General features: G+C 53.9%; 2 protein-coding genes across 14 annotated transcripts; one reads left to right on the top strand and one right to left on the bottom strand.

Moving 5' to 3' along the window:
- Positions 1 to 1,043: 1,043 nt before the first annotated feature.
- Positions 1,044 to 13,907, bottom strand: CARHSP1 (calcium regulated heat stable protein 1). 4 transcript variants are annotated; one of them, XM_074322687.2, is made up of 4 exons: positions 13,809 to 13,907; positions 5,607 to 5,771; positions 4,770 to 4,892; positions 1,044 to 3,003 (listed from the first exon to the last, which is right to left on the bottom strand). In XM_074322687.2, the coding sequence occupies exons 2-4, from the start codon at positions 5,762 to 5,764 to the stop codon at positions 2,841 to 2,843; spliced, it is 444 nt and encodes a 147-aa protein (XP_074178788.1). In that variant the 5' UTR covers positions 5,765 to 5,771; positions 13,809 to 13,907; the 3' UTR covers positions 1,044 to 2,840. The 4 variants fall into 4 exon arrangements, with proteins under 4 accessions (XP_074178788.1, XP_074178790.1, XP_019609665.2 ...); XM_074322689.2 differs by lacking the exon at positions 13,809 to 13,907 and adding an exon at positions 13,470 to 13,506; XM_019754106.3 differs by lacking the exon at positions 13,809 to 13,907 and adding an exon at positions 13,052 to 13,209.
- On the top strand, positions 12,728 to 27,354 carry LITAFD (LITAF domain containing). Of its 10 annotated transcripts, none has more exons than XM_088801254.1 (6): positions 14,068 to 14,615; positions 17,183 to 17,357; positions 21,512 to 24,033; positions 25,787 to 25,839; positions 26,896 to 27,040; positions 27,216 to 27,354. In XM_088801254.1, exons 3-6 carry the CDS (start codon positions 24,017 to 24,019, stop codon positions 27,322 to 27,324), a joined length of 324 nt encoding a protein of 107 aa, XP_088657380.1. In that variant the 5' UTR covers positions 14,068 to 14,615; positions 17,183 to 17,357; positions 21,512 to 24,016; the 3' UTR covers positions 27,325 to 27,354. The 10 variants fall into 10 exon arrangements, 4 of the variants coding, with proteins under 4 accessions (XP_088657380.1, XP_088657381.1, XP_088657378.1 ...); XM_088801255.1 differs by having other exon boundaries at positions 25,721 to 25,839; positions 26,980 to 27,040; XM_088801252.1 differs by having other exon boundaries at positions 25,721 to 25,839.

Genomic DNA, 27,354 nt, shown 5'->3' with positions numbered 1-27,354 from the left:
GCCCCGCCCCAGCACGATGGAAACTGAGCGGGTATTTATTTAACCCTGGACTCAAGGTCACTCAGGGCTTAGGAAGCTGCAAGGGCTAGGCCTCCGCAGAGGACACGTGGGTGGAAGGTGCCATGGCTACTGGAGAGGCCACCAGAAAGGTCCTTCTGCACCTCCTGAACCCGATCCTGAGGGAGGAAACGAGGTGTGACGGCAGGATGCGGAGTGACTAGAGGGGCCTGCAGACTGGGGCAGATGTTGCGGCTTCGGGCAGGCGGGTGGAGGGGGCTGTGAATCACTTCCTTTCCAAGAAGTGCTTCCTCTTCCTCTTCCCCCAAGTGCTCCTAGATCTCGGGCAGCCAGGCCTCCAGGCTCCCTCCCACCTACCCCTCTGGCACATCTGGACCTCGTTCTGCGCCTTCACTCCTTTCCAGAAGCACCTGCAGTTTTCCCCAGCCCTACTTCATGCCACCTGTGTAATACTCAGTGTCGCACGTCCACAAATCTCATAGTTTTGAGCTAAATTCCGCTCACAGTGGCCTCTGCATGAACAGGTTCAATGGGCTGGTTCTAATTGTTCCTAATACACTTTGAAAATCAATGTAGTCTTACAATAAACATGTTTGCCTGTGTACCACCAAAAATCATTACCTACCTCCCTTAAGAAACAGTGGCCGGGAAGCGACCAGCCTGACACAAAGTACCTCCCAGAGCACGTCCCACCCCCTACCCTCCTGGAAACCAAGAACCGGGCCGTCTCCTGCTCTGAACTTCCGTCCGTCTGGATTGCCTTGTTCTCAGGGCTCATCCTCGCACAAAGTGTAAACGTGTCAACAGGGCACCCCTCCACAAGTGACTAAAGCATTTTCTGTTGTCACGAAGCCACATTCTACGGCTGAGCTTTCCTACGTTGACGATTATGAGTCAGGAGAAAGGGACAATCCTAGTTTCTTACCCCGCAAAACCACTGGGCCGCAAAGGAGGACTGAGTCAGCCTGCTTTGGGGAGACGCCCTTATCTGCTGGCTTAAAGGAAAAGCTTACTCACACACGGCCTTGCACAAAACAAACTTTATTGAGCAGAAGGTGTTGAGAGGAAAGATCTAGATTTAGGGATCCTGGGTGCTACTCCCACCTCGGTCACCAACACCCCAGGTCCTCCCAGAGCCTCTAGGAGTTTCTGTAAACTTTTTGAGTAAGGAGGGCGTCCTTTCCAGCTCTAATATCCTGCGGGTCTGGAATAATCAACTGAAGGAGATATGGGCACCCAGGAAGGCCTGCAAAAGCCACTTACAAAGGATTCTACCTAGTGAGTGGACCCAGAGGCTTCAAGGTCAGCACACCTGGGAGAAGCAGCGCGAAGACGCAGGCTCTCGGCAGAAGTGGCTCTGCAAGCGTGGCCTGTACACAACAGGCCTTCAGGGGCCACCTGGGGAACATCCAAGGCCGGAGGGGGAAAGGCCACCTTGGACCCAGCAGAAGCAGGAGGGGAAGGACCCTCCAAGGGGTAAGATAGGCCATGAAAAAGCGGATCAACTCACTTCACTGCACACACATCACCAACACACTTATTTGCCTGTTTTAAACCAGGCGTCGGCACAATAGTTCCCGCCTTCCACCCGCTTCCAACGAAGCCGTCCCCAGACTGAGATGCAGTGCCCAGGCTGAAAGACAGACCCGTCCCCGGAATGAAGACCCCTGCTGAGGCTGGTACTGTTCTGTGCGTCCAATTCCCTCTGTCTTTTGGAACATCCTGCTCTGCCCAAAAGCCAGCTGTAAAGGGTTTGGTTCCACGCGTTGACAAATGGATTCTACGTATAAGCCACATATTTCAAAACACATTCCCCAGCTATTTCTATTTTTAAATCACAACTAAAGCCCAACCAAACCACAGCAAATAAAATCCTAAGCATTTATCTACAAAGGTTCACAATGTTGACAGCAAGGGACGAACAGAGCTGGCTCTGGGTGAGAGCTTTAGTTATTTTAAAAAAAAAACAAAAAAAATCCTAAGCATTTCTTCACACCTGTTTTCAAGAAAACCTGTTCACCAAACGTGCGTGTCTCCTTCAACGTTTAACTTGACCAGGCTGTCAGAAAGCAAGCTCCCCACTTTTTTCTGGATGGATCAGAAGATCTGTTTTTAAACAAACCCCCTCCCTTCTCCACACTTCCGTCTTCCACACCACCTGCAATGCCTAAATGACAGGGGATAGGAAATGGCTGCTGGGCCATGATCACTCGACTTGAAAACAGACGGAAAAGACCAGGCTTCTAAGGGTTGGAATTCAGCTCGGAACACAGCTGCAAAGGCACCTAAGACCCCTGCTCTCCCAGCCCCTATCCCCTGAAGCCAGCTTTCCTGGAACCAACCAAGCCGAGAATCAGGAAAGCCTGCTCTGCCCAGGGCCAAGGAAAGACCCGAGAAAAGGGTGCCTGGTGGGAATTCATGCCAGGACACACAGAGGATCCATGTCACACACACCACCACCCTCCAGTGGGATTTTGAGCCTCCAACTCCAGGGGCATGGGGACAAGGGACTCTGAGCTGGAGAAATACCGCCTGACCCACCCACTGGAATGGAGTTGGACCCTCTACTCAGCCACCAGCCAGGGGCCGCCCCTTTGTCAATGCTTTTAATAGTTTGCAGGTAGTGAGGCTGTTGCGCTGGTGACCGAGAGCACCCTGCCCGCCCCCACTCCTCCCTCCGGGATACATGAAAGGGACCATGCTCCCCCCCTGAGCGGTGTCTCGTATCTCTGGTGGGAGAACGTCATCTCCAGGCTGGTCCTGCCTCCTCCTCCCCCCAGAGTTTCCCGCAAGCCCAGGAGAAGGGGTGCTGCTGGCCTCTCCTAGGAGCTGATGACGTGGCCAGACCAGGTCTCATGCTTGGTGCCCGGCGCCAGGTGGGTGATGACCACCTCCACGGCCTGTAGCTTCTCGTTCTTGGGCGGGATGGAGCACATCTTGTAGGTCACCTCGTCGCCTTCCACTGGGACATACTCCCCTTCCACACTGCAGAGTGGGGACACAGCACTCAGAAACGCCCCATGGCATGCCACTCCCAGGACACCAGCCCCTCCTAGTCAGAGGGCCACCCCTTTCAGAGGAACGGCCCCTGCTGCCTGGCCATCGGAAGGAGCCACCACACGGCCCCAGCCTACGGTTGTGGCTGAGAAGCCTGTGACCCACTCGGCTGCTTCCCTAGGACCTCTGATGCTGAGACAGAGTTCAGCCGTCTAGGGGTGCTCACACTACGTTAAACGTGGGTGCCGTGGGCCTGGTGGAGAGACGAGCAGGGAGAGCCAGTCTGAGCCAGAGAGAAACAAGGCGGTCACATAGGAGTAGAGACATGGCAGGGCAAGAGTTTTACTGAGCGCCCACAGCACACCCACCCTGGTCCAAGGGTCCCAGACACCAGGCTGCACCTGCTCTTCAGTTCCCCAGAAACCCAGTAAGCCTTCGAGAAAGACCCTTTTGTGCTTAAAGCTAGTTCCAGGAAGGGTTCTCTCCCTTGGGGCCACCTCTGGGAAGATCCCCTGACTTCACACAGGACATGAGTCACCATCCCACCCATGATGGTGAGGGACCCGTCTTGACACCCGCTTGATGAGACCCCAGGAATCCCCCTTCAGATCCTGAAGGCCAAGGCCAGGCAGCTGCCCCGGAAACTGCTTTGTCTTGATGGAAGAATTGCATAGCAAACGGGGCTTCCCTTTTTGACTTGGCCACCAGGAAGCTCAGGAACCACTGTGCAGCCACTGCTAACAGTGGAACCAGGCATCTCAGCATCTCCATCATATTTGCCTCCCACCCCCGTTTTCCTTACTAACTTATTTTTTGTCATGGTGCCGTGTGTATCCTTGTAGCCACTACAAATCCTCTCTGGAAAGAGGTAATATGGAAATACATTTACACACATCCACATATGTGTTCATACATAGATAAAATGCATTGCTTTAGCGTCTTCCTCAGGTCTCTGCTGTACAGGGGACCTATTTAAGACCCGATGTGGGTGGGGGTGGAGGGTGGAAAAGAAAGGGTGACTCTCCCATCACGGCAGACATATGCGATAGGACCCTATTTTCAAGTGTGCTTGCTTTCTATATAATGCCAGGTGTGCTGTGCAGGGCAGGATGTCTTTATAGACTGAAATAAAAGATCAGGGGGTGCTGAGGCCAAAGGATGGGGTAGGAGTGGGGGTGCCAGACCGGGTCCCCAAATAGCTGAAGGCTCCCGAGAAGATGGGAAGTGAAGCACCGGCTGCAGCACGTTCTCCAGCCCCGTCCGAGGCTGTGAGGGCCCCAGCCTGGGCCCTCCAAGGGCTTCCAGACACTCAGGAAGGAAGGACATCAGTGAACAAGTGGCCGGAGAAAGGGTACAGCTCCAAACTTCCTTCCTGGAGCAGAGGGGCCAGGCAGCCCCCAGCTTCACCAGGCCTCTTCCCCCAAAGTAGAGCAGGAAACCACCTCAAGGTCAAACACAGCTCCCCCGATTCACTGGGGCACCCCTATCCCATCCACCAGGTGCACAGGCACTCAGCCTCATCCTAGTGGTTCTTGACCGTCATACACGCGCACACACACGCGCACATACATGCGCACGCACACGCAGACCGTCGTCACCAGCAGCATCTGACACACCACCACCACCGAGTACAGTCTCACAACCCCAGCCCTGAACAGTCACACCGCCCTGGCCTCACATCCTGTACCCGGCACCATCACAGTCACACACACGCTGAGGAGCAAAGACAGTGGCCACCCAAGCCCCAGACTCACTCAGAGATGTGCAGAAAGATATCAGGGCCGCCATCAGCCGGGGTGATGAAGCCATGGCCCTTGGATCGACAGAAGCATTTGCAGACTCCTTTGTAGACAGGGCCCTGTGAGGCCCTCACCGTCCTGATAGAGGGGGAAAGTGTGAGAGGCCCCCAGCAGCCCTCCAGGACAGCCACCCACTCCCCTGGGGCACACCCCGCTCCTCTCAGGCCCTGCCCACAGCTGTGCCCGGGGAGTCCTGGCTAGGGCCCCCATGCATAGCTGCACAGGTTGCGCACTGCACAACTCGGAGCTATTCACACACAACCCAGTAAGAGTGACTCTCTGGATGACCTTGGCAAATTTTCTCGGGCCTCAGTTTCCCCGTCTGAAAGGAGAAATTTAGACTAAAAGCTCTCTGAGCATCTCTGACGACAAATTATTAACAGCAGCAGCAGCCTCCATTCATGGGGCCTGAGGTCCGCATCTGCCAGGCACCGTGTGTGGCCTCTGGAGGATGTTGACACCCCTGCTACTGTCCCCATTTTGCAGCTGAGGAAGTCAAGGTCTCACAGGCAAAAAGGCTTATGTGTGGTTAAAGCCCAATGATTTAAGACCCCAGTGATTTCCCACCCTTGTGACCTCCATCCCTCGCCCCCAGCTCGTGGCAGGCTCGAGTGGGCCTGGGGCCGTCCTCCAGAGTTCACAAGGCACTTTCCCAGTTCCTCACTCTTAGCCCAACCCCAAGTATCCACATTTGACAGCAGGGACATTGAGGCACAGAGATGGCCAGACACTCTCTGGCCTCGGGCAGGAGACCTATTTCAAGAAGCCTCCCCCGACCAGCCTGAGACTCACGCAGAGAAGGTCCTCGTCCGGCGGGTGGGCAGCGGGCTGGGGACCACATTGCCCCGGAGAGGGGACGGTGAACGATCACGGGCACGTTGGGTGTCCAGCAGCCCGACCGCAGCCTGGTGGGTGGGAGGCTGGGGTGGTGGAGGAGGTTCAGATGACATGGCTGACCTAGAAAGAGACGGGGTTCTCAGGGGTCACCCCTTGCAGGAACGGCCCCCGCATGCATCCCCACCCCATCAGGGAGTCTGCCACCTGAGCCTCATTCGTCTCGCGGGCTGTGGAACGCACAGTCCCGCTGACTCCGCGTGGAGGTCACTGTCACGTCTCCGCAAACATGCTGGCTTGCCCTGCTGGGTCAGTGTTCCCCTGGGCTCTGCAGTGGCCGTGGGCCGCCTCCTATCCCAGCTGTGCATGGAAATGCCAGCTTGTCCCCATAACTAGGACGCCGCCGCTGGTCCCCTATATGTCCTCAAGGCCCAGCACAGACCTGGGGGCACTTAGTAAATCCTTGTGAAAGGGTGGGAGGGGTGGCATGGGGCAGGGAGGGAGGTGTTTGTATGCCAACTACCTCGATCCGGACTGCAGCTACTGACCATTTCCTGACCCCTGCTAACAGCCAGACACTATGGGGGCGGGGGAGGCAGAAAAAGGGAACAGCACACAGTGTCTCTCCAGGAATCTCCGGGACACAAACCAAAGAGAGGCTCAGACCCCAAGTTCGGATCCCCAGGGGCTGTCCCAAGCCTGCATCCAGAAGGGAGGCCTGGTGGGAGAGCCTGAAGGACCCCAAGAGACAGGGCATTTCAAAGGTAGTATCTCCACCAGGCCCCTCACTCAGATCCGTGCTCCAAGTGAATTTCCACCCCATCCGGGTCACTGGCTACTATATTGAATTTCCTCCGTGACCCACCATCATGGGTGGGTGTGGTCAGAGCCGGCTGCAGGGCTGGAGACCACAGAGACTGCCTCTCTGGCAGTTTTGCCAAGAGCAGGACATGGCCACTGGGCCCAACGAACACCCAGCATGTGACTATGAAGGTGCCTGCTCTAACACAGCCTTGGCTCAAGGTCAAGAGGAAAGAGCAAAGCCCAAGAGCCAGAAGGCCTTGCCTACGTCCTTTTCTCTCTCTGGGATCAATTTCCCCACCTGCAAGTGGGGGGCCACCGGGTGGGCGTCACTCAGGCACTCGAGGTGAGGTGGAGGGGCCTGACCTCAGACCTCAGCCACATTCACACCGCGAGGGGACAGAAGCAGCCCCAATGGGCTTTATGTGGCTCACACGGGGTTTTCACGTTTAAAACGTGAGCTATCTTTTAAACATCCCAGGAGTTTGCCTCAACATCCAGGTTTCCAGCTACTCAAGAAAACAAACTAGCAGCTCTGACAAGCCTGAAACCCCAGCTCACCACCCTGCTTCCCTCATTTACAGTAACTCTGTGGCCCCAGGGAGTTTTCAATCTATATCACGCAGCAATGTCCCCTCTGCCCCCAACCCAAACCACCCAAGAGCAAAGCCTGATTCTTCCCCCCAAAGGACAAAACCTCTTCCCCTCGCACTCCCGTGTCAGGTCTCAGTTCTGTCTGGCTAGGAAGGGAGAGGGCTGGACAGCCTTCTGGAGGACGTGACACAGGTACCCTACCTCCTGACCCTTCTCTCAGCTGCAGCCACGGCCAGGGAGGACGGCCAGTCCAGGGAGCCCCCACCTCAAAAAGGCCCCCGCTGCTCTGCTGGGGGTCAGGGCTCCAGCATGACCTACCAACACAGGTCATAGAGTCCTGGAATGTTCCAACACATGGGGTTCTGGGAAGGGGGCTGGAGAAAGGAGGGCCCTACGCAGGCCTCCCAGGACAGCAGGTAGAACCACAATGGCCTGGTGACACCAGGGTGAGGTGGGGAACTGCCCTCCCCACTTCTACCCATAATTTCCTCTGGAGTCAGGCACATCTGATATTCAAATCCCACCACTTGCCAGCTGTGTGATCTTGGGAAAGTTGCTTAACCTCTCTGGACCTTGGTTTCCATATCTGGAAAATGAAGATAACAGTCCTGACTTCACGTCATCCTCACAAAGTTGAAATGAAATAATACATGCTGAGCACTCGGCACACGATCTGCCCAGAACAAGTGAGCGCTGTCAGCTATGATTGTTGCATAACTGTTATCATAACGTCACTCAACAAATTTGTGCCTGGTGCGTCCCTGTTCATGGGACTTGAAACACTGTGCTGAATTTGGAGCCAGAGAATATACAGGTAAATAAATATACGAACAAGATTATTACAGATTGCCAAAAGGGTTCACAAGGGCCAGCCGGTGGCTCAGGCGGTTGGAGCTCCGAGCTCCTAACGCCGAAGGCTGCTGGTTCAATTCCCACATGGGCCAGTGGGCTCTCAACCACAAGGTTGCCAGTTCAACTCCTGCAAGGGATGATGGGTGCGCCCCCTTGCAACAACGGCAACTGGACCTGGAGCTGAGCTGCGCCCTCCACAACTAAGATTGAAAGGACAACAACTTGACTTGGAAAAAAGTCCTGGAAGTACACACTGTTCCCCAATAAAGTCCTGTTCCCCTTCCCCAATAAAATCTTTAAAAACAAAACAAACCAGAAAAAAAAAACGAAATTCACAGAAGCAAATAAAAAGTAACAGGGTGGGGGTGCTTCCGTAATGAGGCTACAAGCTGGGCCCTAAACAATAAGTCAACCATTTGTAAACCAGAAGGCGGCCCTTCCAGGCGGGGAGAAAAGCCTGTGCAAAGGCCCTGATGTTGATACGGGCCAGGTGTGATGGAGACCAGCAAGGAGACTGGTGGTGCCGCGGATGGAGGGGTGAGTGACTAGGGGGTGCCAAGAGGGGCAGGGCCAGCTTCACACCCATCTGTCTGTCTGTCTGTCTGTCCCCATGCCCCTTGCCATGCCCATCTCCCCCTGGGTTAATGAAGCAGGCCCAAATTGGGGCCTCCCTTCTCTCTCTACCCCAGGCCTCCAAAACACTCAATCCCTGAGAGATGCCATTAGAAGCCCATAACTTGGCGGAGTGAGCAACCTCAAGGCAGCATGGGGTTCCTCTATGTCTCTAGTGCTCAGCACGAGGGCTGCCCCAGAGCAGTTTTGGCCACCGTCCAGGGGATGACCCAAAGCCTCCTTAACCAGCATCAGATCCCGAAGTCCCCGCTGGCGTTCCCTGTGCACTCGGTGTGCCCAGCACCTTGCACAGTCCAGCAGGAGGTGGCTACAGTCACGCTCGCCTGGCAGTGGGAGAAACTGAGGCACTGAAAGCGCGAGTGACTGGGGGAGAGAAGGGAGGTGCCAGCCCGGGAGACCCAGGAGTCCGCACCACCAAACGCCCGCCTCTCATGGCCTATCTGAGCTGGTGAGCAGCTGCAGCAGCCTGGAGCAGGCAGGGCCAAAGGCCAGCCCGCCCCAAGCTGCAATGGGCTTGGTGAGGGGGAGGGGAGGGGGAGAGGAGGGGAGGGGGAGGGGGAGGGGAAGTGAATGGCTTTTGTGTAGGGGAGGCTCAGGTCAAAGTCCAGCTGTAAGGAAGGCGGCTGGGGGAGGGGACAGCCAGTCACCCAGGAGCCATCTCTGGGGCCCATCTGTGTGAGCCCCTCAACACACACACAGATGGGGGTGGGGGTTGTTCAGCAGCCCCAGCCCCACCCACTGGTGTAGTCTGGGCTTCCACCAGGCAGCTGCTCTCCCAGCAACACCAGGGGTGACCTTGGAGCATCCTGGAGGAGGCAGGGCCCACCCTCCATGACTAGCCCCCCTGAACTACTCAACTCCCTACATCTGGGAGAAGTTTGCAAACAGGTGCCTGAAGCTCAGGCTGGCAAGAGACTTGAGGCCAGACCTGGGATGGGCCTCAGGCCTGCAGCAAACTCAGACCAAATGTCATGCCCAAGGCGTCGTAACTGCTGTGCTGTTTGTGTGTCCGTGTACAGGGGTGTACACGTGTGTGGTTGTGTCTGTGTGCACAGGACTGTACAGGTTGTGTTTGCACATGTGTACACGTGTGTATACACACATGGCTCTGGAGAGCAACCTGTGCATCTGACCACACGCACACACGTGTACGCATGCATGGGCTTGTGGACCAGGCTTGTCACTGCCTGTGTGTGCACACCAGTGGGCCAGGTGGGGCCGCACCCTGCCCCCAAGCACGCTGGGTGCCTGCAGTGGCCCCAGAGGACCTTAAAGAATATTGCCTCCTGTTCAACTAAGAGTTACTGTGCCATCCACTATGCACAGGAAACGGAACCCAGCCCAGCAAAATTCCTGCCCTCAAGGAGCTTATGGGCAGGGAGAGGGGAACCTACAACAGCCAGGACAACAAGAGCAGCGGATTGGGGCCATACACTGTTCTCAGCACTTCACACTCTCAGCTCATTTCATCCCATTTCACTGATGGGAAAACTGAGGCACAAAGTATCAAGTGACCTGCCTGGCTCCTACAGTTAATAAACAAACTGGTGAAACAGACAGTATGTCCAACAGTGGAAAAGCTATGGAGAAAAAGCAAGCAGGGGAGGGGAGTGTGGGTGAGGGGCTGCATTTTTAATGCTGGTGGTCCCAGGTGAGCAGCTGGCCATGCTCCCCCTTCCCCAGTCAGCACCCCTAGGTTCTGAAGAATACCCAGCCAGGGGAGGAGAACCCAGGCCCTGGGGAGTGGGGCACCAGGAAGCAACTCTCACCCTGCCTGCCCCCAGGGATGGGTGTGTCAGCAGGGCCTTTATCCTGGGAAAGGGTGAAGGGGGGCTTCAGCCCAAAATAGCTGGGAATTTTCCACAGGCCAAGTGGAGGGGTCGGGATCCAGCCTTCCCGACCCCTCCAAGGCCCACCCCACATATCTGGGGACTGAAGACCCAATCCACTGACTCAAAGCCACCAACCACATCAAGGATACGTCTGCCTAAAAACAAGAAGCCAGCTGCTTACTCCAGGGAGGGGATCCTTGGCAGGACTGTCAGTCATTTACACTTTAGTGAGAGGGAGTTTGCAGTTCATTTCACAAGGCTCCATTCTAGACAGCACCCAGATCCTCGAGGGCAGGAAGGAGGAGGGAACAAAAGCTAGGTTCAAGTTGGGAGCCTTCATGGTTCTCATCTAAGCTAGAACACTCCAAGCCTATGTTTTATTTCCAAGCTCCTCACTCTGAAAAGTGGGGGTGTCTTGAGACTTTCATGGGTTTCCGGCTAGGGAAGGCCAGGGCTGGGCATGACATTCAGACCCCTCCCAGCCCTTGGGCCAGGCCACTGCTGGCAGGCCAGGATGACTCCTAGCCTACACAAAGGGAAGGAGACAGGGCACTGGAGAACCAGTCATGGGGGAAGCGGGCAGTGAGGATTACTGTCTACTGACTCTGTGTAGGCGTTTACACACATTAACTAGATTCATCTGCTGTGGATCAGCCTGCATAGACAGATTTAAGCCAGCTCTTCTCACACTTTAATCCGCCCAGGAATCTCTGGGGATGGTGATAAAATACTGATTTTGATTTTGAAGGGGGGGTAAGGCTCGAGAGTCTGCTTTTCTAATGACCGCTAGACCACTGAACACAGAGCAGCACACAGAGCAGCGAAGGTTGACAGGCTTGCCCACCTGTCAGCCAGTGTAAGAGCGTGAAAGGGAAACTGGGGGGTGGGGATGAGGCTCTGCGATGAGTCAGGTTCCTGGTCTGTAAACTGAGGCAGAGACACCCTCCCACCTTTCCCTTCCCCTCCCCTCCTGGCCTCCAGCTCAGCTGAGTCCCAGCCTAGCAGAACGGAGGGCAGGAAAGCCAAGGGGCAGGGCAGGTCAGCTGAGGCAGGACAGAGGGGTCCCCAATGAAGCCCAGGCAGATAGGGCTTGCACAGACCTCTCCAGCCACATTCCTCTCCCTCTCCGCGGTAGGGCAGAGAGCCTGGCTCCAGGGGAAGGGGGGGGGGGGAGGGCAGGATAAAGGGAGTGAAGGTGGGGAAAGGGAGCAGTGGGGTGCAGGGAGTCCCAGAAAAGGGCAAAGGAAGAGTCTAGCCAGGAGAGTCAAGGAGAGAGATGCAGGGTGTGGCCTGCAAGCAAGCACCAAACAACTGAGCGGCCCCCTCAGAGAGAAATACAAACACAAACTGGGCGGGGGAGGGTGGAGCACGGCTGAGAACGGCCCAGCCGGAACTGCTTGCACCCCCTGAGGCACCCAAGTGCTGGGAAGAGGCCGGAAACCCCAGAACCAACAGGCCAGGAAGCAGAAGCAGGCCCCCTGGCACTGCCGCCTGACCCCCCCTATTAGCACCCAACCCTGCCCCACGGAGAGTTGATCACCCAGCACCTCACCCACCAGGGACCCTGTGCTGCCCCCGCTCAGTCCTGAGAGCACCTCCTGGGCGCGGGCCCAAGCCGCTGCTGGTAACTAAAGCCGACTCTGCACCCCCTGCACCCCTATTTCAGGCACTTGGGTATTCCCTCCTCCCCTCCGTTTCCTGGGCCCTGGCAGCAGACATGTTTGACTCCCTCGGTGAGCCCGGCAAGTGACCTCACCGCTCAACACCTCCGCTTCCTCACCTGTCAAATGAGACAGTAATGGTGCAGCTCTCCCCACGCCTCAGCCCAAGGGACGTTGTGCAGACAGACCGGACGTAGGCTGGGTCAACAAGCTCGTGGTAGAACTCTCAGGCACGGTGCCATCCAGAATCATCCCTCCCATTCCTGTCCCTGCTGATAGGACATAAACCAAATCCCCTGACTTTGCCACTCGGCAGGACAAAGAAAAACCGGTCCCATCCCAAGCCATGGGCCAAGCTGGACCCATATCAGCTCATCCGACTCCCAGTATCTAATCCAAGCCTGGCTCCGAGACCCTGCTTTTTGCTCTTGAAGGGCTGGGGGAGTCAGTTGGGGAGTGGGGACAGACAGTCCAACACTGAAAAGCCGAGGTCATCAAGGACCCCAGGGAACAGGGGAGCAGAGGGAGTTGGGAGAGGCCCCTGGCCCGGCAGAGCCGGTAGGATCACTTCAGGAGGAGGCAAGTCATTCCTGGTAGAGGGACCTGCACGGGCACAGGCCCAGTGGGAGGGAGGGCAGGTGGCAGAGAGGCGGGAAAGATCGCGGTGGAACAGAAGAGAAAGCTCTGGCAAGAATGTTGGCACTTAGACGACAATGGGAACAACAGTGGACGATTTTAAAATGGGGGTTGATTTGAACCGATTGTTTTTACGAGGTCCCCCTGGAGAATGAATTGGAGGGGCAAGACTGGAAGCGAAGAGACTGAGAAATATCAAAAGAGCAACTAAAAAACGTAAGTCACTAACCTTCCGCCCCACACTAGGTTACCCATCTTTTAGTCTCACACACCGCTTTACGATAGGAAAAGGTCTACAGTCTACAGAAGGGTAAACTGAGGCTCCGGGGCCTCCTATTTCGCAGAGAGACACCGCCGCCTAGGAAGACGGAGGCCCTGCCTGGAATGGGCTTACCCGCGCTCCCTGCACCCCAATACACGCATCCACTCCAATCCCAGAAAGGCAGTGGCGGCCAGGGGCTTCCTTCCTCTTTAAAATTCGAAAAAAAACACACAGTGCATTTCCGGCCTGCAAACTGGCTGCCAGCGAGGCCAGAGGGGAGGGAGGCTGCAGGCAACCGAAGTTTTCTGCTCCGCCTAAGGGCCTCCATCCCCGCGCAAACACCCTCGGCGAGCGTCCAGCGCCTCCTCCTCCCCCAGAGGCGGCCAATCGCGCGGCGCCAGGCCAGCGCCCCCCCTCCTCGCCGGGCCTGGCCGAGGTCCAGCCGCCGAAGCCACAGCTGGCGCGGCGGGCCTGGCCCCACCTCCCCGAGAGGCACCCCGGCGCCTCGCCCCACCGCACCGCGAGTCACCCCATCCACGCGCCAGCTCACCGGCGACAGCGAGTGGAGGGGGCCAAGAGTGAGTGGGGAGCTGCCGAGCGCGCAGAAACAGGCGGGAAGTGACAGCCGACATCCGCTCCCAGTCCCTCCAGCTGCTGCCACGCCCGTGGAGAATAGTAACTCGCTCTCCCCAGACAGGCCCCAGCGGCCGGGACGTGTCCTAGGGGCCCAGAGAGACCCAGCCCGGAGGCCCCTGCCCGCGAGGGGGCAGACCCTGCACCAGGGGGTGGAATGGGGGCAGCGGTGGCCGAGATCCCACACCGGTGGTTGGCGGGTCTCGGAGGGGGACCCCGCCACACCCCGCCTGAGTGCCCGGGAGAAGGTCCTCACCTGGCGACCGGCTCCGCTCTGCCAGCTGCTGTACTCCGACTGCGAGGGAAATTGGGGGGGCTGGGGGGGCGTGGTTCGCGGGGAGGGCCCGCTGAGGCCCCGCCCCTGGCACGTCCCCAGGAGCTCCCAGCCAATGGGGCCGCGCGGGCCAGAACCCGGGACAGCGGGGGAGCCGCTGGGGAGCCGCGGGCGGGAGCAGCCGGGATGGACCTTTGTGTCACGCCCGGGACTGGCGGGATGGCGGGACGTACGGCCTGGGGGAACGCGGCCCCTCACCCCGCGCGGGGGTGGGGATCAGTGACCGCCTGCGCTGCAGAGAGCTCCCCTGAAAAGTCGGAGAATCTGGTCTTCGCGCCGGTGCAGTCCCTCCCCTAACCCCCCGACTTGGGTCTAGCCCCCACCTTACCTTTGCCCCCAAATCCATATGGGCACCTCCGGTTTAGCAGAAAGCGATCAAGGAATGACAGGAAAGAATAAAGAGAAAGGCAGAAGGGAAGGAAACAAGCAAAGCACCAAGGGGAGGAAAGGAAAACAAGAAAATTCAAAGAAAGAAAAAACAAAAGAGGGAACGCTGTTGATTTCATTCTCTTTTATGGTTTGGTTTTTTTTGTTTCATTTTATTCTTAATTTCCACTCCTTCCTTGAGTCCTCTGTCTCTGGAGATAAAAGATGTTGCTCTCATTTTACAGGAAGGGCAATGAGGCACAGAGAGGTGACCTTTCCACCCCGCAACCCTCCACCGCACCCCATCACAGCAAGTCTGGAGCAGCCCCTGAACACAGAGTACAGCCCTGGACCCAGACTCAGGTTAGTAATTGAAAGGTGGGAGAGAAAGGAGGTATCCTGCCACTGTCCTAGGACCACAGGGACCAGGGGTTGGGGTGGTACTGGGGTCTCTGCGCAAGCCCACCCTCATTCCCCATCCCACCCCGCACCCCACCCCACCGCCACGCACACACGCACGCAGAGACCACTGAGGACACAGTGAGAAGACACCTGTCTGCAAGGCAGGAAGAGGGCCTTCCACCGGGAATCGAACTGGCCATCACCTTGATCTTGGACTTCTTAGCCTCCAGAACTGTGAAAAATGCATTTCTGTTGTTTAAGCTGCCCTGTCTATGGTTTTTGTTATAGCAGCTGAAAGAGGCTAAGGCTGCCCCTTTGCCTTCCTTCCCCCACCTTCCAAACGTCCTTCTCAACTAACTGAAGCCTTTCAGAATTTCACACCCGAGTTGAGTGCAGTTCTGGTTTGCAGTCATTTACTGGTTGTGTCGTCCATGCCAGGCTCTGTGTTGGTCACTCCGCACCCAGAAATAATAAGTGCCCACCCAGTACCCACCCCAGAGGAGTCACAGCCTGGTGAAGTGGCAGACAGGCCCATAAGTGATAACAGATAACCAAGATGTCATGTGGTGGCCTGGATAAGCCTCCAAGACTCAGTGAGTGTCCCACCTTCAGGTCCTTCAGACAAGACTGGTCTCAGGGAGGAGTTCTCTCCAAAATTGCCAGGGTTAAGCCTTCTGCAGCCAGTGACATCAGCCCATCCTCTCAGCCCCATCTAATGTCACTAGCCAAGTGGCAAGACTCTAAGCCAACAGCTAATGAAGAGATCTGGGCTAAATTTTCTACCAATCGGCCAAATTGCACAAATATGTATTCCAAGCCCCGGATCAAACAAAACCCATGGTGGCCCTGCACCTTGGAGTATTACAGCCTAATAGGGGAGGCTGATGTTAAACCACTAATCACACAATGGTATAAAATCCCGCTGTACCCACAGCAGGGATAGTCACGGTGCTGGAGAAGCCAGGAGAGGTTTCTCTGGAAAGTGCTAATTGACCTGAGATCTTCCAGAAGATCAGAAGTTAAACAAAGGAAAGGACATTCCCAAGAGAGATTACACAGGGTATGTGCAAAGGCCCAGAGGTGAGAGGGGGTGTGGGATAAGATGATAATTGTCAGAATGGGCGAAATGTATGGGTCTCAAATAGGGAGCTTCACCTTTATGAGTGATGGCAGCCAGATAAGGGCTTAAAGCAGGGATGAAATGGAGACTCCTTCCTCCAAAGCGTAACTCCCGTCAACCTACCTGTCCCCATTTCTTCCCACCATGTCTCAGGAACAGCAGCCACCACCCATCCCTTCTGCCTCCCCCTCATTCCCTGACCACGCTCCAATTTTCTGTACAGCAGCCAGAATGAACTTTCAAAATCCAACCATTGTGAAAGAAAAAATTACTCATGACACTTGTTAAAACGGTAAGACAGAGTTTGTTTGGGAGTGTCGTCATAGGTACAGGGAATACTGCAGTGCCGTTTTGCAGTAAGGGAGAGACATTGCACTCAACTCCAAATACAACAAGGAAAAGTGGGAATTCATAGCTCAGGAGCAGGATGGGGAGGGGTTACTAAGAGGAAACATCAGTGGTTGAGGCGATTCTGGCTAAATTGGCCTCGCAGGATTCTTGCCGAAGCCATGCCAGGATGACCAGACATCACCTGGGGGTTGCTGAGAGATAAGAAATTTGGTCAGATATTGAGGGATTCTGGCAAAACCAACTTGACAGGATTCTTGCTAACACTGGACTCTACAAGGACAAAGACAGGAGCCCAAGGTCAAGTCTAGTCAAGCAGAGGGCTCAGAGGAGCGTGACGAAAGTTGGGTCAAGGAGAGAATCTTTGTCACCATGTCTCTCCCCTGCTCAAAACCCTTCAGTAACTCCTTATTGCTCTGTAAATAAAATCCCAACTCTTCTGCTGTAGCACCAGATTTGACTTAACTGAATATAAGAAAACTCCAATAAGATGCTTATGCCTGTTGGAGGTTTATATCTCTGTCATGTAAAAGAAGGCTGGGGTTGATATGTCTAGGGTTGATACAGCAGATCTATAGTCCTCAAAGACTTTGGTGTCTCCTATATTCTTGTTCCAACACCCTTTAAGTCTGGCTTCTAGCCTCGAGGTTGCCTGATGGGCCAAAACAGCTGCTGGAGCTCCAGCCATCACACAATCAGTATGTTCATTTAGTAGGGAGAGGTAAAAGAGTTTCTTATCTCTCAAGTCTCAACACCATTGTCTAGAGGAGCCTTTCCACTCTCTGGGCTGCCCTTAGAGTTCTCATGTAACCCTTTCATTGTTTTGTCTACCAGTTAATATTCGGTCTCCGCAGTGGACCATAACGCTGGGAACACAAAACATTGTCCACTGGACTCAGTTCCTACGTCCAGTGCCCAGCCCTGCACAGAGTCCTTACTTATAAGCATTCTTGAATCAGTGACTGAATACACAAATGGACGAAATGAATGTGAAGCCATTCATGTGTGCGTGAAGCCATTTCTTACAGAGCCCTTTTTCTCATTTTCTCCAAATACACAGAAATGCTGAATGGGGAACTGGAGTGAAGCTCTTCTTTGGTTCTGCCCCCAAGCTTCCAGGAGGGGTTTCGGCCGGAAATGCCAGAGCAGAGTCTTGACAGAGGTGGGAAGAGCATTCCAAGCCGTAGATCTGCATATTCCAAGGCCATCTCTCATCTTCCCTCCAGCCCAAGCAGGTACTACTGCCCCCAAGAGGACATTTTGGGAATGTGATAGGGCCTCAAGGGTCATCCGACTGATTCGGGAGGGCACCCCTGGCACGGTGAACCAAAGGCCGTAGTTATGGAGGTGCTGAAATGCTGGGCAGTCTTGTGTAAGGAAGACTCACCCACATATAAACAGCTTGCAGCACCCCACCCTATACATGTGGAGACGAAACACTACCTCACTTCTGGGGGTTTTGCCCTGCTGCCAAGGTCAGACAAGTATTCTGCAGCATTTCCTGTTCCCTTCTAATTCTTTCACCATTTTGAGAAGCCCGCTGTACATCTTCTGGAGAGATTTTGGTGAGGAGGGTGAGGAGGGGCTGCATCCAGCTATGTTGAGCTAGTTGTGTAAGCTCAAGGGTCAGGTGGCAGGTGACTGGACTCTGCCAGTGTCCAGATCTGGGGGAACTCTTCCCCCACATCTTCCCAGAATGCCTCTTTCTGGTCATTACACATCAAATGAGGGGCCCCTCTGCTGACCCTGAACCAAAGGTGGTAACCCCCCATCAGTCTGTCCCATCCCCCGTCATTGTCATTTCATCCTTTTTTCCATATGACCATGTCTGGCATCTGCTTCCCCCACTAAAATGTGAGCTCCGCGGGTAGGCACCTCATCTGCCTTGCTTGGTTTCCTATGCCTGACATGTAATAGGTGCTCAATAAATAACACATTGAAGACATAGGGCTGCAGCAGTGTTGTGGGATGTAGAGAGACTTGTCGAGGTTGAGGGGCCTGGTGGATGACTCAGTTTCCCTCATGTAAAATGGCACTGGAAGATCCTACAGTTGAGAGGGAGCTAAAAACTCTACTGTGGACCCAGTGGGGAGGCCCGTGGAGGGGGTGTCCTGCCCTCTGTCCTCCCCCTGGACTGGTCCCTCTGGGCAGCTCTTGAAGCTGGAACCTGCTCAGGGTGAGGTCCAAGAGTGACTGGCTGAAGGGGGGAGAAGATGGACCCAGGAGCCCACTGTGTGAGCACACCCCACACCCAGGTATCCCTCTGCACACCCCTCCCACATGGACACAGTCAGACACACAGCCCACCCAACATGCATGGCCACACACACATACCTCCACATACAAATCTGTGTCACATACAAACACCCCATGCAGTTGAGATCTTCATGGACACACACACCACCCCCATCTCCCAAACACACATACCCCCCGTGCAAACACACGCACATAGCAATATGCAGAAGCACACACTGTCCCATCACACAGCTTCCTGGGTTCCCCCCCAAACCCCAGGTCCCAACAGCTTTCTCAGTCTAGAAATAATACCCCCTCCTCTCCCAGGCAAGCGGGTAGGGGGCTGTCCAAGAGTTCCGAGGACAGGGGATAGATGACAGCTACCAGAAAAGTGGTGACCCTGTCACCCTCCTCCATCTCGGAGGGACTCCATTGGTGCCCAGGAAATGAGAATTCGCCTTCACTCTCTCTTCCCGAGTAAACAGTGGAGCTTGCGGTAGGGGTGCCTACAGCAGCCCACACGCCTCATACACCTCCCGCTCCCAGCTCACCACAAGCTGGGAGGAAGAGAAAGCAGACAGGGTGATTGGCAGAGCTGGAAATTCCACCCAGAGAGGTTCGGGGACACCCCAGTATGACCCAGCAGGTCCCTACCCAGAGCTCCAGGGCGCCAGTCTCCCCATGCACATGAAGCAGGAGGAGAGGGAAAGGAGGGCTCTGGAGAAAGCCCAGCCCCTCCACAGGCCCCTCAACAAGCCCTGCTCCCAAGACACTTGCCCAATGATTACAGTTACAACTCATTCCACTGATTTCTTCCTTCTTATCTCCTCCCTGGGAGCTGGGCCCTTTTGGGAAGACAGGATGAACAGGAAGGAAGAAAATGTCCCATCTCATTTTTCCCTAAGCAGCCCAGGCTTCCTTCCTTATTGCTTGAGAAGAAAGCATAGCCCAGAGAGGGTGAGTCAAGTACCCAGGGTCACACAGGAACAAGGAACAAGAGGAACAAGGGGGCTTCCCAGGACCCTCAGCTGCCAAAACTCCAGGCTCATTCCTTTCCTGGAATGGCCTACCCCCTGCCCTGGCTTTTGTGACTCTGCTTATTTATCATTGTCATGATTATTCTTATTAATTGCTAACTTGCTGCAAGCTTTCTATGTGCCAGGCACGGAGCTAAGCGTTTCATTCTTTCATTCATACAACAAATCTTTACTGAGCATCTACTATGTCCCAGGTATTGTGCTGGGTACTGGGGAGAGAGCTGTGAACAAAATCAACGAGGACCTTGTCCTTGTGGAGCTGATGTTTTAAGGGCAATAGACAATGGCCAAGTAAACTCCTACATGAACCAGTTACTTCCAGATAGAGGTAACTTGTCAAAATTGAACCCGGTGGTATAGCAGAGTGTGGCTGGCTCCTCTTGCCAAGGGGTCTACAGCAGCCGTCCATGAGGAGTGGCATGTGAGCGCAGAGTTGGACAATGAAGTGAACCATGGGGTATCTTGGGAAAGAGCATTCCAAGCATACAAACAGCAAGTGCAAAGGCCCAAGGGCAAGATGGAACGAACAGAATGTAGGCATGAGTGAAGCCAGCAAGGTAAAACTGCCTTACTGAATTTTCATATTAGACCCATTTTGCAGAGGAGGCAACTGAGGCTCAGAGAGGTGCAGACACCTGCCTGGGGTCACACAGCTGGTAGTGAGAGCTCACACTTTAATCATCTTCCCCCTCCTCTATACCAGACCTTACTTTGGGGACACAAAGGTCAAAAACAAATAACAAAACAGTCCTCCAGGAGCCCTGACCCTCGTAGAGAACACATCCTCACAGAAGAGGCCCAGGAAGAGCCCAGCCAAGTCTCATGGCTCCCCCAAAGGCCCCTGTGTGTGGGTGCGGAGGGACTGGGGTCAAACCTGGCTCCCCCACAGCCCTGCTGAGTGGCCTTGGGCTAACCTCAAGCCCTCTTATGACTCCTCACCTCTTTCAGCTTGGCCTGAGGGAGACAGTGTGGGACAAGGGTCCTCAACCCCAGGGCAGAGTAAGGGCACTAGACTAATCCTAAGGGGAGGATGGCAGGGGCGACCCTGCTCCCCAGGTCCCTGCCCAGGATGGGGACCTACCTCTCAGCCCAGCAGAGCCCAGAGGCAGGAGGCTAGGCTGACTGGTGCTGCCCCCTGGTGGCCATGACCGGGATGTCGGCGCCCGAGCGCGTGCATCGCCAGTCAACTCCCTCATTCATTCACACTCAGAACGACCCATTCAGACCCGTAGTCAGGATCCCAACCCTTTGCTGGGGGCACGGTGGTTCTCAAAAATCTCCGGAGAAGGAGGCAGTTCCGAACCCTATCCCAAGATGTGTAACCTCAAGTCTAAACAAGGCAAGGACCCTGGGTCCTGGGGTGTGATAGCCAGATTTTAAGCCAAATGGGGTAAGCTGTGATGAATGTAGCATTCATTCACTCATTCATTCATTCATTCATTCATGTGTTCGTTCACTCATTCACTCGTTCATTCATTCGCACATTCAACCTGTATTTATTGAGTACCTCCTCCATGCCAGGCGCTGGGGGAATTCAGTAGGCATCGGCTTTCAGACACCAACACTTACGGGGGTGTGGAGGCTATGGGTACTGGTAAGGAGTTGGAGAGAGATCAGGTCAGCAGGTCAGCTGAGTGAGGGGTACTGCTGGATCCAGGCGTTTCTTTTTTCCAGGAAGACAACACCTTTTTGGGAATTCAGAAAGGGCTTCCTCAAGATGCTTTCCCGCCCCCCCCCCCTCAGCTGAAAAAACGATTGTGTCACTAATCTTGGTGTCCATGATGTCAGTGGCACTGGCTATGCCGGGCACACCCGCCTGCATGCTGATTCTATCCCTTTGCAGATGGTACCTTCGCTTTCACCACACCTCACAGTGTGGCCTGTGTGAGAACTTCCAATAAATAGAATCATAAAAGACGTGCTCTTTTCGGTCAGGTTTCTTTCGCTTAAAATGATTTTTTTGAATGTGTTCGTCTTGCTGAGTACAGCAGTAGTTGATTCCTTTTATTGCTGTGCAATAATCCTTGGTATGAATGTACACAATTTGTTTATCCCCTTACTTGTTGACAAATATTTGTTTTGTTTCTCAAGTTTGGCTGTTATGAATTTTCTCATAGGGGTCTTCTTCTGGACAAACGTTTTTATTCCTCAGAGGTGAAAATCTGGGAGTGGAATTGCTGGTCACCGGTGAGTGTCCGTTTGCCTTTATAAGACATTGACAGTTTTCCAAAGTGATGCATCATTTCACACTCACACCAGCAGTGTGTGAGGTGGTAGTTGTTCCATATGTTTGTCCACACTTGAGATTGTCTGTTTTTTTTACAATGTAACCAGTGGTACCTCTGACTTTTAATTGATTTCCTAGATGGCTAGTGACGCTGAGCCCCTTTTCATGTCTGTATTGATCGTTCCTGTTTCCTTTCATGAAGTGTCTGTTCAGGTCTTTTGCTCACTTTCAATATTGCATTTTAAAAATAACTATGATTGAGTCGAAGAAGTTCTTTTATATTTTGGATACCTGTGCTTTGGCACACGTACCGATTGCAGGTATTTTCTTGCAGCCTGTGTCATACCGTTTGTTTTATCTGCAGTGTCTTTTAAAGACTGAGTACTCTCGGCTTGGAGGAAGTCATGTTTCAAGTTTTTCTTTCATGTCTCGTGCTTTGTGTCCCGTGTCAAAAAATCTTGATATACAAACACATTTGTTTGTTTTCGGTTGCTTTCCTTTTTTTTGGGGGGTGTTGCTTTTTTCTGTTTTACATACTTCCTTTTTAATTAGTAAAAATAATGATACGGTTCCAAAGTCAAGCTGATAAAGCAAAGTGTATTGAGAGAGGGCTTTCACCCCTGTCTCCTCCCACAGCAACCACTTTCATTTTGTGTTTGTTTTTTATTCATCTTGCCTTTATTTCCTCTTGGAAATTATATAGCTCCCTCCCTGTTTTCTTACACAGAAAGTAGTGAAATATATTTGTCTGTTTTTCTTAACAATATGTCCTAGAGAGACTACAGCATAGTAATATGTGGAGATTTTTGTCTTATGTCTCCCCCCCCCCCCGCCTTCTTTTGCTGCTTTCTTTTTTTTCTTTTATAGACAACTCAAGGTCACTATTTTACTACTTAAAGTACAACACAGAAAACTTAGCACTATATTATCCTCTCCTATGTATGTTATAGTTGTCATCTATATTACATGTATATACTTTGAAAACCACTTTAGGCAATGTTGTAATTTTTCAAAAATCAAACATTTGAAAGAACTCGAGAAGAGAACAGTCTATGATATCCATCCAGATGTTTATTATTGCTATTGTTCTTTCTTCCTTCCTGATAGTCTAAGTTCCCTTCTAGTATTATTTTCTTTCAGTTTTGCTGCTGTCTTGAATAGCCTGTGCCTACGTCCTGTGATATTTTTGCTAGTCTATCTTTGGGATGGATTTCTAGAAAGAATACCACAGCTGTAACTCGGCTAAATACCACCAAATCCCCTGCTTCCCCACAGACTGGCCGTAACTTTGGTTTCTAGCAGCCTGATAAACAAGCGGGCTATCCCGGACCTTCCCCACATTTTGCAGCATCATGAGAAGCCATATCGTGTACTGGTCAAGTGCACAGACCTTCCTGCATGCCTTTGTTCACGCAAATCCTGGCTGTGACCCCAGGGAAAGCACGGAGCCAGCCTGGGCACAGAGGCAGCCCTTTGCAACTGGGAGCATCTCTTCTGGGCTATTCAGGTCCCTAGTCACTGCACAGTGACAGTGCTGGCTTCATTTGCTGTACCTGGCCGAACCCATCGCCTGGAGCATGTCATTTGCTCTCACAACAACCCTCTAAGGTAGATATTATTCCCATTTTACAGATGAGTAAGCCAGGGGATGGAAGGTTACTGAAAGTGAGGATCTTACCCAAAGTCACATGGTGAAACCAGCAGGAGAGGCAGCTGGAATTGTCACACACACACACACACACACACACACACACACACACACAGAGAAATGTGTGCATACACCTGTGGTACATGTGTACGTGTCTGTGCATGTGTGTACATGTATATACGTGCATTTGCACATCTGTACATGTAGAGACTCATGTGTATAGATATATATGCAATATACATAGAGACATGAGGGTACGTATGTGCATATACCTACCTGCCTTTCTAAATAAGAGGACGTGACGTTTGCATACAGCAGGATAAATTCCTCCGAGCAGAATCGCTAGCTCTAATCAGATTCATGTCTTTAAGGCTCCAGCTCAATTCTCCCACGCTGCCCTCTGTCTGAACTATGGTGCAAGCTTCCACCCCACGCACACACCGCGTGTGTCACTGCACAAGGGAAGGGCCATCTTCAGAAGTCCTCAAGGTGGGCACCTGGGAGGCCCCACCCCCTTCTGCAGAGAATGGTCCTCAAGCTGGGCACCTGAGAAGCCCACCCCCACTGGTCATTGTGAGGACACACAGCACAGTGTCGGTGCCACCTGAGCCAGGCCCAGCAGTGCCTGACTGCAGGCAACCAGGCCACAGTGAGGACGCCTGGAGACAAGCGATTGGCCGCTCAGAGCTTGGAACCTGACGCTGCCTGGATACTGTTGCTGGAACAAAGGACCTCCAGGGTACCAAGATGGAACCGTCCCCAGGGTGAGGGTCCCTCCATTCAGGTAGGCGGGCTGGGAGAGGCCAGGGACAGGCCGATGGCAGGACCTTCAGGAAGGAGGAATTGCTGAGTTGGGGGCTGACTCCAATCCTCACCCCGACCAAGTCCTGCTTTCCCCCACCAATCCGGGGACCATGTGACCCAATGGGGATAAAGTGGGGCCTCTGATATCCTGTGCCCTCTCTTAGAGTGTCACAAGAAAATCATGGAGCAAAGTTAATGTCTCCCCTATGTCAGGTATGACCTGCCTTGCTCTCCCCCAGCCAACTCCCTCCCCCCTGTGTGGCTCGAGGCACCTAGATGAATGAGATGGGGTGGGGTAGGGGGTCCTGGCCATGCTGTTGTGAGCTTGGCTGTCACCACATCTCTTGGAATCTGTCTTTCTCATCTGAAAGATGGTTGAGTGGATTCAGAGATGATTGCCATAGGGCCAGGCAGTTGCTAACTCAGTGTGAGATCAGAATGAGTTTCTAGCTGGCAGCCCGGCGCCAGGTACTTAATTTCTGACCTTCAGTTTTTTCATCTGTTAAGTGGGTACGAAAAGCAGCCCCCAGCGGAGTTGCTGGAGGTACTGGATGGATATGAAACCTCTTCCTGTCCCATGGAGTCTAGACTGTGGGGTGAGAAGTGGGGAGGGACTTCCTGTTTTCTGGTTGCTCCTACTCTCGGGGGAGGCACTGGGAGGGAAGAACTCAGGTGATCCTCTCAAGCCATGAGACTCTTTTCCTGGCAGGGGCCGATTTCCATGCAAAGCACCCACGTGGTTCCCAATGAAACACATAGGGATCCAATCTGTCGCCCAGACTGTCATTAAAACTGTGGGGCTCCCATCCTGCCCTCTCCCCTCTGGGGATCCAGGATTCCAGAATTCCTTGTCCAAACAGCCTTCCACCTGCATACAGGTCCTGTGTGGGGACTCCTCCTGGTCCCCAAGGGCCAGCCAAGGGTTGACTACTAGGAGGTGAGGGACAGAGCTGGGTGTCCACATACTGTGAGGAGCCCCTTTCAGATCGGGAGGGAGCCTAGGTTGGGTAGAATGGAAGCCGACCTGGGACCCAAACAGTCCTTCCTGGAAGGAGTAGATAGAATGTCGCCCCTTTTGGAACCGTCCTGACCAGAGGCAAGAGGCATGACACTTATAACAGGCTCTGCAGACAGGCATATTAAGTTCCATCCTTGACTCTGATACTTATTTCCTGGGGGAATTCAGGCAAGTTAGTTACCCACTCTGAGCCTACTTTCCACATCTGCAGAATTGAAATAATGCCACATAGCTATTAATATCTCTTTGGTGTTTTGGCAAGAGTAAATGGAGTAAGGGATATAAAGTGTTTAGTTCAGAGTTTGGCGCAGAATAAATGTTTGAGTTTAAAAAACAAAAAAGGATTTTGGGGCCCCATGCTATTTTTGCATTCTCAACTCCCTGGCATGGCCTCCAGGAAGGTCTTACATCCTAGGACAATTTATGGAGTTAGAAATGCCTGGGTTCGCCTCTTCCCTCCTCCATCTATTAGCTATACAACCACGGGAAGTTTGATTCATTCCTCCACGCCTCGACTTTCTCTCCTGTAAAATGGGTGTCTCCCCCAGGCTGGCCACATTCTCAGCTCAGCGCCTGGCATGTAGTGAGACTTCAGATCTGAGGGTGTTTTTCCTTCCTCTCTCCCAAAGAACCTCCTGCTCCCCCTCTTCCCCTCTCCTTTACCCCTCCTCCCCCCCCTCCTCCCCCACCTCCAGGAATTCAAGCACCTCCCCAGTGTGTGTCCCAGGGCCCCAACTTATTCACACAGGTGAGTGTTCCTGCCTGCCCCTCTCCTTGCCCTGACCATCTGCCGAGACTCTGCCCAAACAAACAGCATCTCCTCTGGGAAGCCCTCCCCTGCCCCCACAGCTGTGGGACCCCCGCCCCCAGTACCCATGGCTGTGAGCACTTCTCTCCAAAGTGAAGTCACTGGTACGGGGTGGGGCTGGTACACAGTAGCTGCTCAGGAAATGTTTGTGGAGTAAAATCCTGTTCTCTACTCTACAAAGCCACTACCCCCAACCACACAGCCCGGGATGGGGCCTGGGCTCTGGGATTTTTAAATGAACTTGCTAAGGAATCCGGGAACGCTCTGAAGGTTGAGAGCTGCCAATTTGGGCCGTACATTCCCAGTCGACAGCATAAAGATGGCATCCTCACCATTGGAAAGGCCAGTGGAGCCGTTGGGGCACCCCCATCTAGCCATAAGTAGTTCTTTCCTTAGTTCTCTGCCAAACCGGGGCATCCACACCCTACACCTCAGAAAAGAGCTAATCACACTGTTTTGGGTCCCCCTGTACAAACACAAGAGGAAGAGATAAGAAGAATGCCACCAGGAAGGTTTTTTGGGGGGTGGTTTGTGTTATCGGTTGGTTCTTTTTTCTTTTTTTTTTAAACACAGCTGCTTTACCAAGAGCTTTTTAACTGCCGGGTTAGAAACCAGCTCTGGCTGAGTTAAATGAACACTCAAAAGGGGTGTGTGTGTGTGTGTGTGTGTGTGTGTGTGTACGCGCGGGTGTCCTGGAAAACGCACTGAATTGAAATTTAATCGAGTATAAACCCAGACATGCTCCCCAATTTCCTGGGTCCCTTGGCCAGAGGGGGCAAGCTGTCTTAACTGAGGAAGGCCCCTGAACCCTGAAGGCTGGCAGTAGGTGGGAAAGGCATTGCAAGGGGACATGGGGGCCCATTTGGATGGCCTGGGCTCCTCAGGGGAGCACGGGGCACCTGCAGAGGGGGAGGCCATGGGCGGGTCCCCCAGGGGTGGACATCGGGGAGGAGGAGGGGGCGTGATGTCTGACCTGCCCCTTCTCTGCCCCGCAAGCTGTGCTCACTGACATGCCTATCATGGCATCCTCCATCCCCGTACACTTCTCGTGTCCGTACTGTGGAAACTATGTCGTCACAGAGACCACGCGGGTCCCGGGGGTCCTCACCTGGCTGATGTGCATGGGCCTCTTCATGTTTGGGTGAGTGGGGGCCCTGAGTATCAACGGGGGAGGGCCCGCTGGGTGGGAAGGGCTGGCTCCAGGCAGAGGGGGGCCGGGCAGGGCCAAGGATGGGGGTGCCCAGGTTTGGCTTGACTCTGGGCCAGTCCAGGGCCCTGCGGCCCCAGCCAACGGCCCGTTGCTCCTGAGGCTGCAGATGTTCCCTGGGCTGCTGCTTCCTCCCCTTCTGCGTGGACAGCTTGATGGATGTGAGGCACACGTGTCCCGTGTGCCGGAATGAAATCTTCCGCTACCATCGCCTGTGAACCTCCGCAAAATAAATGTCGATTCAGTGA

The sequence above is a fragment of the Rhinolophus sinicus genome, chromosome 10 (assembly GCF_057876585.1).
Source record: "Rhinolophus sinicus isolate RSI-liver-muscle chromosome 10, RSI-T2T, whole genome shotgun sequence".
Classification (NCBI taxonomy): Eukaryota; Metazoa; Chordata; class Mammalia; order Chiroptera; family Rhinolophidae; genus Rhinolophus; species Rhinolophus sinicus.
The sequence above is the reverse complement of the archived record's forward strand: the minus strand, read 5'-3'. Positions and strand labels throughout refer to the sequence as shown.